Source organism: Pseudophryne corroboree, chromosome 6, assembly GCF_028390025.1.
Source record: "Pseudophryne corroboree isolate aPseCor3 chromosome 6, aPseCor3.hap2, whole genome shotgun sequence".
In the NCBI taxonomy this organism is placed as follows: domain Eukaryota; kingdom Metazoa; phylum Chordata; class Amphibia; order Anura; family Myobatrachidae; genus Pseudophryne; species Pseudophryne corroboree.
Window position 1 is genome coordinate 571776935 of NC_086449.1, and position 15205 is coordinate 571792139.

Consider the following 15205-nt stretch of genomic DNA (forward strand, 5'->3'; position numbering starts at 1 on the left):
CTCCGAGGTCTGCGAGCTGAAATGTGTCTGTCGCGGCTAATAGGTGTCTGATCAAAGAAAAAACTGAATTGCCTTCGGCGATTGTAGTATGGTTTGGCGGCGGTTGCGGTCCCGGCGACCAGCATACCGGCGCCGGAATCCCGACCGCCGGCATATCGACAGCTGGTCGAGCGCAAATGAGCACCTTGCGGGCTCGCTGCGCTCGCACGCTGCGGGCACGGTGGCGCGCCACGCTATCTATTCTCCCTCTGGGGGGGTCGTGGACCCCCAAGAGGGAGAAAAGATGTTGGTATGCCGGCGTTCGCGATTCCGGCGCTGGTATGGTGGTCGCCGGGAGCCCGGCCGCCGGCGACCAGAAGACCACCCGCTCCGGCTGGTTCCCTCATCTCGTCTCTGCTCGTTGGCCTGTCGGTGCCTAGCAGATGACGTCAATGTTCTCCGTGTATAATTGTAGCACTTCACCAACGCGTTTCTGCCATTCAAGCCCTTTCTCAAGGATTGATGATCCTTGAGAAAGGGCTTGGATGGCCGAAACGCGTTGATGGAGCACAGCGGGAAGCACAAGAGGTAGGGACAGAGAGTTAGCCTCCAGCACTGCCACATAGTGCAGCGGCCGCACCCGGTAATTAAAGGAACCATGGCAGCGGTGGTGTAAGGACTCCATACAAAGTCCTAAAAGAGCTGTAAACATCACTAACCATCCCCGTTTTTCTTTAACAGGTATTCACGTTTAATTGTCACATTCCCCTCCTTCTCTTGTTGATACTGTAACTTTTTTTTTTTGTTCATAAAGAGCTCCTTTTCTATTTTTAAGCGTTATTGTTCTCATTTAACGGAGCTGCTGTATACAATTAACACAGTGACTATTTGCACAAAAATATTGCCTACATACCCAGCTCTGAATAGGGTCATTTATAAATAATAAAGCTGTATTTCGCATGTAAAAATGAAATATAAACCAGTATCAAATTCAAAATGAAAAGTACTAATTAAGTACAAATCAATATTAGCATATGTTGTCTACCTACGTAAATATCAGATATCAATCTGCTTTATGTGGACTGATTAATGTAATCTATTGTATATATCTGTATCAATGGGAGGGACTCAAACATATCAGCAAATCATAAGTGAACACCGATCATCATCATCAATTTGCATTTTACCACACCATGGGGCGATCACCCACAAGTGACTCGCTTCTTAGCAGGTGCAAGTATCTTTAGAGGTCAGCATGGGACGCATTCTGCAGGAAACACCCTTTTGGTGCTTTGGTCATGCTTCCACATCACTCCAACCTCCGTGTCAATCTTGATAGGAAAAAAATAAACAACTTTTTTTTTCAACTCTAAAATGCTCTTATTTCTGATGGTACAGTATTGCATGTGGGTGACCCAACTGTGTCTGACCGACTTCTCCATTCCCAAGAATGGGGCATGTCAGAGCAGACCAAAACCCCCAATAGTGCAGTATCTCTCAACAGGTGTGGATCATTGTGTCAACGAAATATGGTCGACAGGTCAAAAAGCTGACATGTAAACGGTAGATACTTTACTTAAAAGGTTGACAGGTATAAAAGGTCAACATAGTGAAGATGTTGACATGGAAATTGTTGACACAGAAAACCATGTGTAAAGTCACACGTGACCTCAATAAAGGGTACCGATGCGCTAGCCCCTCTTTGGGCAAGACGCCTCGCTCCGCTACGACTTCGCTCGGCACAGGTTACTATTCCCAATAATAGTCCATGTGGATGGGAAATGATGAAAAGTAAAGAAATAAAATAAAAATCACAAAAATCACAAAACCATGTGTGTTGACCATTGTCAATCATTTGAACCTGTCAACCATTTGTACCTGTTTACCTTAAGCACTATCGACCTTTTGACCATGTCGGCCTTTTGTGCCTGTTGACCATATGGGGTCGACCTTTTGACAGTCGACCTATCATTCGGAACCCCCTCTGAACAGCATCCTGACTAATTCTGCAGGACTTAGAGTGAGATGTATGAGAAGTTCTGGTATTATTTTTAGTCTTCTGCACCCAATTCCCCAGACAGGGGCAGATCACATTAATGATTAAATTATCCAGCACAGACTTATAACTCTTTCACACTGGTCGCACCCAGGATTTGTACACTGTTCCTTCCCAGGTGCAACGCGGCTGAGACCCCTTTCAGACTGGTGGCCCAGACCGGCTTATTATTATTATCACCGCTGATGCATCCGGAGGAGGCGCTCGGGAGATGAGATAATCTCCAAGCACCGCCTCTTCCTATGGTGTGAACGAGTGCTGGGTCCCACCATAGGCGTCACCTGTGTTTAACCCTGCTCGCTACCTGAGTTGAAATACCGGGTCACTTGAACCAAATTATTTCAACTGGCCTCTTTCAAACCACTGCAACCCGGAATATTGGGTTGCTACACATTCATGTGCAAGAACCCGGGTTATTGCTGGCGGTCTGAAAGGGGTATTAGTGTTGCCAAGGAGAAAGAAGAGCAATGTAAAGCACATGGACGTGCGTGAATACACCCTTAGCCTCTGAGTGTAATGTAAAGTAAAAGCATGAGCCCAACCGATTGCCACGATATGTAGCCGTACACCTAAAGATTTATTGTCAGATCTAGCTGGCTGGCACGAAAATCTGGTAATGTATGGGAGCAAATGACAATTGACCATTTGCTCTGAGATTACGTAAAAATTACAAAAGTGGTAGTTCAGTCAAATTTGGGTTAGACTGCAGGGCGATGGAGGAGGCTGGGGATAGGCTGTGGGGAGGGGGCATTTCCCACCACCGGGGGGGAAAGGTTAGGTTTAGGCACTAAGGTGGAGGGTTAGGATGCAAGGAAGGGGGGGGATAGGTTTAGCCACCACTGTGGGGGGGGGGGGGGGGAGGTTGGGGTCAGGCACTACGAGTGGAGGTAAGAGTTAGGCTGCAGGAAGGGAGGCTTAGGGGGTAGGGGAGAGAGGATAGCATACTTACCTCGCCCCTGTTAGGATTTTAAAGATCGGGATGCCGGTGTCAGTACTGTGACCGCCGGCATCTTGTCTGCCGGTCACACATGCCAAACCAGTTAGGCTGCGGGTGGGAGGTTTAGGGTTAGGCACTAGAGGGGCGGTTAGGAGTAGGAATTAGGGTTAGACATAGAGGAGGAATAGTCAACAGAATGCTGGAGCATCAGAGCACGACCCGGGTCCCGCGGGTCATGTGACCATCACTTTTGGAAGTCGTACTTGATGCACTGAAGATGCCAGGAGCAGGTGAGGGACCACTGGGTCACTAGGGACGACATATCGACATTCTAACATTTTATCATTGTCTACATAAGGAATGTTAATATTATGACTGCTAACCTATTATACCACACCCCTTTAATACAAATAATCAATAATGCAATAGTGTGTACACTGGAACTTATCAAGATTGTTTCAACAATTGTGGATTGTGAGTAAACGGTTTCTGGTGTGCACCTAGCTTTACACCTGGTGCTGGGATCCTGCCTTTTCTGTACATACCACTTTGGTTCAGCTGCAGCACCAAGTGCAGCCTCCATGTTTTTTTCCTGGGTTTATAGGTTCAATTGTGTGATCAGGAAGCCAGTAAGCAGGTTTGCTTATGACCTTAGGTGCACTAGCCTGAGTATACATTTTTTGCACGAACACAGTCCTACAACTGGTGGCACTAATAAGCCCTACAGACTCGGCGATGTGCCGCCGAGCTGCCCGACCGCCGATACGGCAGACGGGCGACCTGGCGGCGGGGGGGCAGTGACAGGGGGAGTGAAGTTACTTCACTACCCCATCACACGGCTCCATAGAACTGCAGGCAAATATGGACGAGATCGTCCATATTGGCCTGCATTCACAGCCGACGGGGCACCAACGATGAACGAGCGCGGGGCCGCGCATCGTTCATCGCTGGTGCCTCCACACTGCACGATATGAATGTTATTTCGTTCATTAATGAACAAGATCGTTCATATCGTGCAGTGATGTCGGCCAGCGTGTAGGGCCCGAAAGTACAGTAGGTGCATAGCTAAAGGGGGGTACTCACGGGAGAGATGTGTGCTGAGCGATCTTAACACAGACCGCTCAGCACACATCTCTCACCCCGCTCAGCACAGCGCGATGTGCTGAGCGAGGGGGAAAGCCGACGGGGGGCCGCTCACTTCACACAACGGTGAAGTGAGCGACCCGCTAGATTGAGCCTGCATGCAGCTCAATCTAGCATCGGCGATAGCGATGCGTGGGGCCGCGCATCGCTATCGCTGGAGGGCATACACACGGCAGATCCGTGCTTAAAATCTAAGCAATCTAGCAAGATTGCTTAGATTTTAAGCACGGATCTCTCCGTGTGTACCCCCCTTAACACTTGCAGTAGTTGAGTGCTTGACTTGTCGAAAGCATCGCAAATAGGAGTGTGCAGTGAGGGCAACTTACTTACACCAATGAAACATCATACATAATGGTAACCAGACATGGTAGCAGACTAGAGTGAGGACATGCTGTCATAGAAAACTTCAGCCAAATAGTTTACTTTTTATGACCTCAGCAATTAAGGAGAAATTACTGTCAGCACCTGTGAGTAAGCAATCCTCTCCTACATCAACAATAGTGACAGGGGAAGGAATCACATACTGATTGCACATCAGCACTTGTGTTAAGAACTAATAAGTACTGTTTGGACTTCAGATCTCCCAGGTTGATAATGGAAATAGTGATGAGGTATTACACTTGTGGAAGTGAGTCCAGCTGAAATGTGACCACTCCTGGCATAAGAGCCCCACAGTTCGGTTTGTTGGAGAAACTTTTTTTGATCCTTTAAGATGATGAATATGAGATCATGTAGCTTCCTGACTGTAAACCTACAGTATTTAAAGGAACAGTGGGGAGCAATGCACATACAGTATGAGAACAAAGGATAATAGCTTGCAGTAAAGCAAGAACAGAGATATATTCTGCGGTTATGTGGCATTGCTGACTCTTAGTCCCACTGAGTATTTCAGTTCAAATGAATATGTACAAACAAGAATAATCCAGCTAAATTGATACCAGCATATACAAATTATGATTTACTTATAGATTATGAAACCATAAATACATTTTAAATTTGTTAAACTGATAGATGTTGTTGCAGGTTCACTTTGCAAATAAGGTTACACAATGTCATTTTCAGCGTTTACCATTACATGAATGTTACAAGTTTTTTTTTTGTTATTTGCCCTTTAATTCAACAAAAAAGATATATAATAGTGTTCATATACTAATATGTCAGTTATATAAATGCCAGTGACCTCTCATACTAATTTATATGCCAGAGTTTTGACTATATAAAGTATGTGAAAAATACAAAGAAAATATTGTAAATATCTTCTTTGTATTATTCTAATCATTTTTACAGTGAAAACTCTGGAGTAAAAAGTCTATGGCAGCCTCTCTTTTCCACACATCTCTGATCAAAAGTCACCAAATTTCCAACAGTATATACTGCTGCACCTGTGTATAATGTCCACATGTACTGTATATACAGCACCTGTGTATAATGCCCACTGTATATATTACACCTGTGTATAATGCCCACATGTATATACTGCTGCACCTGTGTATAATATCCACATGTACTATATACACCACATCTGTGTATAATGCCCACATGTATATACTGCTGCACCTGTGTATAATGTCCACATGTACTGTATATACTGCATCTGTGTATAAAGCCACATGTATGTACTGCTGCACCAGTGTATAATGCCCACGTGAACCCTTGGGCTTATATATTGTGTGTGAATCTGGCTCTGGTACTAGCCAGTGCCTCCCCAGCCATTTACCTTACTGCACGTCCCTGAATGCATATAAATATTTAAATCAATAGCACCTGGATAGTAAGTTGCCTCTTAAGCTGGGTACACATTAGCGATATCGTCTAGTGTTTGCCCTTGACTCCCGGGCAAATGATATAGTGCGTACACACTGAACGATAACACTAATTATATCGGTCAATGACATCACCCTGCCACCGGCCGAACATGCCGTTTTGAACGATATAGTCCATATTTACCTGCATGTACAGACGACAGAGGGGGCATTTAACGACCCGCAGGAGCAAGCATCATTAACGGGTGTGGATCACCAAATCGACAGTGTCTAGGTCGACAATGTTAGGTTGACCACTATAGGTCGACAGTCAATAGGTCGACAGGGTTGGAAGGTCGACAGGGTTTCTAGGTCGACATGTGCTAGGTCGACAGGAGTTTTTTTTTGTTTGTATTTTTTTTTTGGTGGGGGGGTTGAGTCGTTTTCTGCGTACAGTGACCGGGAACCCAAATTAGTGCACCGTATCGTGTCCCCTCACATAGCTCACTTTGCTCGCCATGCTTTGGGCAAGGTGCCTCGCTTCGTTCGCCACAGATTACCGTTCCAATTGTAGTCCACGTGGATCGTAAAGTATGAAAAAGTTTGAAAAAAGAAAAAAAATGTGAAAAACTCATGTTGACCTTTTGACCTGTTGACCTAGCACATGTCGATCTAGAAACCCTGTCGACCTTTCAACCCTGTTGACCTAGTGACTGTCGACCTATAGTGGTCGACCTAAACATGGTCGACCTAGACAGTGTCGATCTTCAGACCGGATCCCTCGTTAACGATATAGTTCGTACACACTAGACGATATGCACAAAAATATAATTATCGATATCGTTATCAAGTATATTGTTACAAATTTTCGTCTAATGTGTTTCCAGCTTTAGCTTGGCGGTGCCATCACTATTTTCTGTTGTATGTTATATATATTCGTATTATGAACTCATCAATGCGCACAAATACCGGTGTTAGGAGACCTCATACCTATTTTTCCTCTTTGAAAAATAGAAATCTCGCGGTCTATCCTTTATTTACAGTGCCTTGAGTCAGTACTGAACTTACTTCTGACTCTATCCATACAGTATTGCAGCACTGTAATTTGTTTCATGTTACCATGCAAGGCGCAAAACATGAATATGGGCCGTGGATGGATGTAGTCATCTATCCATCCATCCAATGCCAGCTTACAGAGTTCAATAGTGCATTACGCAGTTAATAAAGACATCAGGTACTTCCCTGCGTCAGGGTGATCTCTCAGGAATGAAAGGTGACCCCCCACCCCCCTAGATCTCACAAGGTACTTGTTTTACATTCAGTCTAGCAGATGATATATATAGTATCAACTCAAAACTGAACAGGTTTGGAAAAGGATTATTATTATGTTTATACTGATCCACTGCGTTACACGCTTGGGAACCAGATTTTTTCCTAACTTTTCTTTAAAAAAAATTCAAGATATTTCTTTGGAAATGTAACCCGTGTGCACACAAAGCGATTAGCGTGACCACACTTTGTTTTGCCTTTTAATGGTTGCATTTTAATAAAAATAATAAAATATTCATACAGTGAACTGCAATAATAAGAAGCTAGATGAACACACAATAGCGGGCATTAAGCAATGAAATGTTATCCTAAATACAAGGAGAAAAGGGCAAGTCCGCAAAGACAAACAAATGCTACAAACATATACATTTAATTATCATCCCTTACCACAGTTATTATAGATGACATTTATTAAATTGTGTATATAGTCCATTATAAAAGCGTTCCTTGTGTAGAGCTTAGAACCTTAGAGAATGCAGTGTAAATGTATGTAAGCTGTCACCTTGAAGGCTAAAGTATGAAAGTGTTACCTAGGTAGCACACAGTACAGGGGCATACAACTTCATGCAGTGTACAGTATTATTAGCAGGCTTCCCTTGGTAGGGTGCTAAAAACAATCTACTGTATGCTGGAAATGACCTAAAAAAAATCCACTTTGGTAATGAAGGAGCTAGAGTCTGGAGGGGGAGCGGGGGGGGTGTTAATAAATAAGAGAGAAATGAAATAACATACCGTATCCCGTGAGAGGAGACCCTCTGCCTCTGCTGTAGGTCCTCGCTGGGCTGGCTGGCATAGACACAGCAGTCTCTGGACGAGAGGAGTTGGAATTAATATCCCCGGCATCACTCAGCGTATTCTTTGTATCGATGGACTTGTAGTGTCTGAGCTCCAGAGCCCCTCCACCAAACTCACGCAGGGGGCTGCATTTAGCGCTCAGCTTTCTCTTGTGCGATCCCTGCATGGCTGACACATGCTGCCTGAGCCACTGAAGGAACTCTTCCACGACAGCTCCCTGAGGTCCAGGACTTTTTTTTATCGGCTCAGTGATCCTCATGCACGCAGGAGCCTTCTCTGTTCAACTGTCCTTTTAATATTGGGTGATGCTCCTGTACCCTCTTCCGGGACAGAAGCCCTCAGCACCCTATTGGATTTATTGTATTAATCCCGAGTATTGTTAAAGTAATGATCTGTTATAGGCAATCCTTTTACATAGTCAGAAGGCCCCTCACAGCATTAGGCTCTACTAAAACCAACACCTGCCGGAGAGGAAGGAGGATCCCTCATTTGATGAAGATTCCTGGACGGAGCAATCATAATCCAGAAGAGCGATGCATCAGTCATGTCCCTGTCTCTCCAGCTGATGCGCACAGTCCGGAGTGGGAAGTGCAGAAAAGGGTGTGTTCTAGCTCTTCTAACACTGCTGGGGTGGGAAGGATAATTAGAACCCATCTATTACAAAAGAAAACAAGATGTACTTTTGTTGTGCTTTTATTTGAGTGAGTTCATAAAATCATTTTATTATTTTAAGATTTTTTTCTTTTTCAGAATGATAGTATTCAATGGAACATCATGTTATTTTACCTTTAATGTGTCCTTCTGTCTGACAGGCATATATTCCTCTCTCATATCCTTTAGGAGTGCATTCTGTACATCACTTTACTTTATTCTATCATGTATATTACAGTTCTGTAGCCTCCTTTTTTCTGGAGATCAGTGCAAGCTAGATCAATAAAATGCATTATGGCGTGTTATGTCTGGAGCTTGTCTATGTTTCATAACTGGAATAATAAACTGCCTTAGGGTTTGCAATATTATGTCATTACATTACTAGCAAGATGCAGTAAATATCCTCAGGCCGTTTTGTCAGCAGTATCAAAACAGATAAATCATGGATTTTAAAAAAATATACTTTACTGACAAGTTCTGAAAATGTAGTTAGAAATTTATATTAAAATTAAGTAAAAGACCCTGACTAACTCTTTACTGAAATCATTTTTAAATTGGTATTTTGGAGTCACCATACTACTAGGTCACTAGGTATTATTCCTGATGCTGCATGGGGTCTTTACCTTTCTCTTCCCCACATTTACCATCTACCATCTCTCACACTATTCCTCAAATATCTCTATTCCCCATCTACCCCTTTTGCTCCCATCCGCCCCCCCCCCCCCCCATATTCTCTCTTCTACTTTCTCCCATCTCTCCTCCTCCCATCCTCTTCCTTCCGCCTTTCTATCTCCCCCTTTTCCTCACATCTTTCAGCTTCCTCTTTTCCTCCCATCTTTCTCCCTCTTCCTGCCATATTTATCCCCCAAACAAATAGGTTAATAGAACTTTAACATCTTTCAGTGAACATAGTGTAGGAGCAGAGGCAGAACTCTGGGAGGCAACGGAGTCAGCTGCCGCCGTGCTCCTGCTTTGAAGGGGGGCACTTCTCCCCTGGTTCTGTGTGTTCAGCGACATTAATCAATTAAGTTAAATGACAGCAGCCGGTATCTCTTCCATAGACGACTTCCCCACTAGTAACTACACCTTTCAAATCACACCCTCTTTATTATAGATATACTGGAAGCAGATACCTTACTGATGAAGCTATTTGCTCCTATAAAGGAAGCACGAGAATTCTAACTATATGACGTTATTTCTCTAACAATTACAAGTAAGTTCATATAGTTAGAATTCTCATACTTCCTATGCAAGAGCAGATATCTCCATCAGTAAGGTGCATGCTTCCAGTCAGGGGTGTCAGAATGTTTTTTGGTTGTTGGGGGGGCAAGATGAAATCTCAGTTTGGCGCCCCTAACTTCTGACCACCTTAGACAGGACATTTGTACCTGTACTGAACTCTATGGAGTAGCTGGGAGTGAGTGTCCCCTTGTACACATTATGCCAGATAGAGCCACTTATACACATTACGCCAGGTATAGCCCATTATCTACATTATGCCAGGAAGAGCCACTTATACACATTACTCCAGGTAAAGCCCATTATACATATGATGCTAGGTAACCCCTTATACAAATTAGGCCAGGTAGAGCTCATTATACACAGTATTTTCAGGTAACCCCTGATACAGATTATGTCAGGTAGAGCCACTTATACACATTACACCAGGTAGAGCCCATTATACACATTATACAAGGTAGCTCCTTATACACATTACGCCAGGTAGAGCTCATTACACATTTGCACACATTTTGCCTAGCAGAGCCACTTAGGCCCAGATTTATTAAGCCATAGTGATGAATGGCACGTGATAACGTAACAACCAATCAGCACCTGTCATTTTTCAAACACAGCCTGTAAGATGACAGTTAGGAGCTGGTTGGTTGGCACTTTATCACCATGCTATTTATCACTCTCCAAGGTTTGATAAATCTGGGCCCCAGTCAGAATGAGAACTCTGCAGGCTCAGTGAGTGTGGGCTCATTCAGAAACAATGAGAATTTACAACCATTGAAGCCAGTTCTGCAAGGAGCCATAAAGTGCAGCTCCTCTTTGTGTTCTCCAGCACTAAGCAAATACACAATAAACAGGTTCAAAAGCCAAGTGTCATGTTTACTAACAGCGGGATGAGTGAGTCTGCTACCTGCCCCTCCCTCACTGTCACCTACCCCTCTGTCACTGTCACCTGCAGCCAGGTGAGGGATATGGGGGGACACATACTGGGGGCCCGGTGAGGGACATGAGGGTATACATACAGGGGGGTGGGTGAGGGATACGGGGACACACATAGTGGGGCCGGGTGAAGGATATGGGGACACATACAGTGGGTCCCCGGTGAGGGATATGGGAACACACATATTGGGAGGTAGGTGAAGGATATGGGGACACACATAGTGGGGCCAGGTGAGGGATATGGAGACACACATACTGGGGGGTGGGTGAGAGATATGGGGACACACATACTGGGCGGGGGAGAGATATGGGGACACATACTGGGGGCATCGGTGAGGGATATGGGGACACACATACTGGGGGGTGGGTGAGAGATATGGGGACACACAAACTGGGGGGTGGGTGAGAGATATGGGGACACATACTGGGGGGTGGGTGAAGGATATGGGGACACACATACTGGGGGGTGGGTGAGGGATATGGGAACACACATACTGTGGGGTGGGTGAAGGATATGGGGACACAACACAGTGGGGCATCGGTGAGGGATATGGGGACACACATACTGGGGGGTGGGTGAGGGATATGGGGACACACATACTGGGGGGTGGGTGAGAGATATGGGGACACACATACTGGGGGGTGGGTGAGAGATATGGGGACACACATACTGGGGGGTGGGTGAAGGATATGGGGACACACATACTGGGGGGTGGGTGAAGGATATGGGGACACATACTGGGGGGTGGGTGAGGGATATGGGGACACATACTATGGGGTGGGTGAAGGATATGGGGATACAACACAGTGGGGCATCAGTGAGGGATATGGGGACACACATACTGGGGGGTGGGTGAGAGATATGGGGACACACATACTGGGGGGTGGGTGAAGGATATGGGGACGCACATACTGGGGGGTGGGTGAAGGATATGGGGACGCACATACTGGGGGGTGGGTGAAGGATATGGGGACGCACATACTGGGGGGTGGGTGAGGGATATGGGGACGCACATACTGGGGGGTGGGTGAAGGATATGGGGACACACATACTGGGGGATGGGTGAGGGATATGGGGACACAACACAGTGGGGCATCCGTGAGGGATATGGAGACACAACACAGTGGGGCATCCGTGAGGGATATGGGGACACACATACTGGGGGAAGGGTGAGAGATATGGGGACACATACTGGGGGGTGGGTGAAGGATATGGGGACACACATACTGGGGAGGGTGGGTGAGAGATATGGGGACACACATACTGGGGGGTGGGTGAAGGATATGGGGACACACACAGTGGGGCCAGGTGAGGGATATGAGGAAGCACATAATGGGGATGGGTGAGGGATATAGGGACGCACATAGTGGGGGGTGGGTGAGAGATATGGGGACACACATACTGGGGAGGGTGGGTGAGAGATATGGGGACACACATACTGGGGGGTGGGTGAAGGATATGGGGACACACAGTGGGGCCAGGTGAGGGATATGAGGAAGCACATAATGGGGATGGGTGAGGGATATGGGGACGCACATAGTGGGGATGGGTGAGGGATATGGGAACACACATACTGGGGGGTGGGTGAGAGATATGGGGACACACATACTGGGGGGTGGGTGAAGGATATGGGGACACACACAGTGGGGCCAGGTGAGGGATATGAGGACGCACATAGTTGGGATGGGTGAGGGATATGGGGACGCACATAGTGGAGATGGGTGAGGGATATGGGGACGGGTGAGGGATATGGGGACGCACATAGTGGGGATGGGTGAGGGATATGGGGACGCACATACTGGGGGGGTGGGTGAGGGATATGGGGACGCACATAGTGGGGATGGGTGAGGGATATGGGGACGCACATAGTGGGGCCGGGTGAGGGATATGGGGGGGTACACATACAGTGGGGTGGGTGAGGGACATGGGGACACACATAGTGGGGCCGGGTGAGGGATATGGGGGTACACATACAGTGGGGTGAGTGAGGGACATGGGGACAAACATAGTGCGGCTGGGTGAGGGACATGGGGACACACAAAGTGCGTCAGGGTGAGGGATATGGGGACACACATAGTGGTGGGTGGGTGAGTGAGGGATACGGGGACACACATAGTGGGGCCGGGTGAGGGATACGGGGACACACATAGTGGGGCCGGGTGAGGGATATGGGGATACACATAGTGGTGGGTGGGTGAGGGATACGGGGACACACATAGTGGGGCCGGGTGAGGGATATGGGGACACACATAGTGGGGCCGGGTGGGGGATATGGGGACACGCATCCTGGGGGGGGGGATATGGTGACACATATTGTGGGGCCTGGTGAGGGATATGGGGACACACATAGTGGGGCCGAGTGGGGGATATGGGGACACGCATCCTGGGGGGGGGGGGAGGGATATGGTGACACATATTGTGGGGCCTGGTGAGGGATATGGGGGCACACATACACTGTCTTTAGCTACAGTGATAAGATGCTGGGGCAGCGCAGCATTGCTCATCTCAGATTGTGACTTAGCTGCACCCAGCGGAGGAGGAGCTGACGCAGCAGATCACAGCTGCAGATCCTGAATAAACGTGCTTCCATCGGCTCCACCATGTTTTCTGTTGACTGGCAGCGTTGAGGAGAAAGAGCACAACCGAAAGAGAGGGGAAGGCAGCAGTGTACACTGCTAGAGCCCGCCCTCACTCTCTGACAGCACTTGCGGCTCCCTGTTCCGCCCCCCGGCCCACACGTACTTGCTGGTGATCACTGATCACAGCCCCTATGTGGTGATCGGGGGTACGTCCTCTTCTTCCCGTGTGCGCTGCGCAGCGGCGCCCTCCCGGTTCCCATATGGCCAGCTGCGGCTAAGCACATTCTGGGGCCGGCTCTGGCGCGCCCGCGCTATTAGCAGCACACAGGGTGCCGCTCTGCAGCTGGTGGTGGCGGCGGCGGCATGCACAGGCAGAGGAAGTTGTATGGCGCCTCTCCCATATTTGGGGGGAGCGAGCTGCCCCCTTGCCCCCCCCATTCCGACGCCCCTGCTTCCAGTGTAATAGGTTGTGGGTTCTAATCCTGGATATGACACTTGCAAATTAATTGCCAGAGAAATAATCAGCATTGTGAGCGACTGAGCAGATCTATGTAGTGTGTGGTTGCGCACTACATAGATCTGCCTAGTTGCAACGGTTTTGTAGTAGCTTCATATACTTAGAATCTGCAGTCTTGCTATGCAGGAGCAAATTTTCAGACAGCATGCTGTCTGAAAATCTTGATAAAAGTGCTGCCATGCACTGAAACGTCGATTTAAAACAAGATGACTCTTTAGTCTTTATTATCTGTCCGGAGTGCCGCTGATTTGTGACGTATACATTGGGCTGTTGGCAATAACGGCAGCTACAGAGGGCACCTAGCAAGCTGCACACTGGATGTTTTGAGTGCCGGATCTTGTGTTTGTGTATATATACACTTGTCCAAAAAGAACGTCACTCAGGGACTGTCATCATAGCAAAAAGTTGTATTAAAGTCAGATCAAACATAAACGTTTTCGGGGACTCAGCCCCTTCGTCAGGACCACAGACAATAGTTATTGTCTGTGGTCCTGATGAAGGGGCTGAGTCCCCGAAAACGTTTACGTTTGATCTGACTTTAATACAACTTTTTGCTATGATGACAGTCCCTGAGTGACGTTCTTTTTGGACAAGTATGAAGTGTTTATGAACAGGACACCGGGGCATTTATATCTTGTACTGGGGTGCCGGCTGAATTGTATATATATATATATATATATATATATATATATATATATATATATATATATTACAATTTACATATTGGAACTGATTGGCTGGTGCGTTTATCACCTTCCACATATCACTGGTTTATCACTTCCTTATGCCTTCTCCAGGTTACTACATCTGCCCCAGACTGTGCCTTATAACCAATGCAGGGAAATTATCCAAATTGAATGTTTATATCTCTGATTAATTTTTTTCTCCCCAAAGGCGGGATTTACTAAAGGGAAAATGCGGTAAAACCCCCGTTTTACTGCATTTTCATATGTACTAACTCCCGACCGCCGCATTTTCGCCTCATAGGTTATCGCCATCTTTTTATGGCGATACCCTATAGAAGCCTATGGGTTCTTACCGCCGCCGCCCCGCGCCGCTCACGACGACCCCCCCTTCCCCCCTGGCATATTTGAGCTGCTGCTGGTGCGGCCCCCTACTCCTTCTCCCCCGCATCACAGCCTTGTCTCCTTCCGGCTGCAGGGGTGAGGAGGAGGAGGAGCCCGGGGACTCCCTGCACACGTCACCTCCCGAGTCTGGGAAGTGACGGAGACCCCCGCTGACCCCCGCCGACCCCGGCAGACATCATCGCGGGGGGCCTTCTATACCGCATTGCGATACTAATC

General features: G+C 47.1%; 1 protein-coding gene across 1 annotated transcript in view; it reads right to left on the bottom strand.

Annotated features, from left to right (window-relative positions):
• The window catches only part of ANO4 (anoctamin 4), a 416268-nt gene extending 407711 nt beyond the window's left edge, over window positions 1–8557 (bottom strand). The window contains exon 1 of the mRNA XM_063927829.1: window positions 7919–8557. Coding sequence (XP_063783899.1) covers window positions 7919–8240 — 322 coding nt within the window. The 5' untranslated portion in view covers window positions 8241–8557. The remainder of the gene's footprint in view (window positions 1–7918) is intronic.
• Window positions 8558–15205: the final 6648 nt, after the last annotated feature.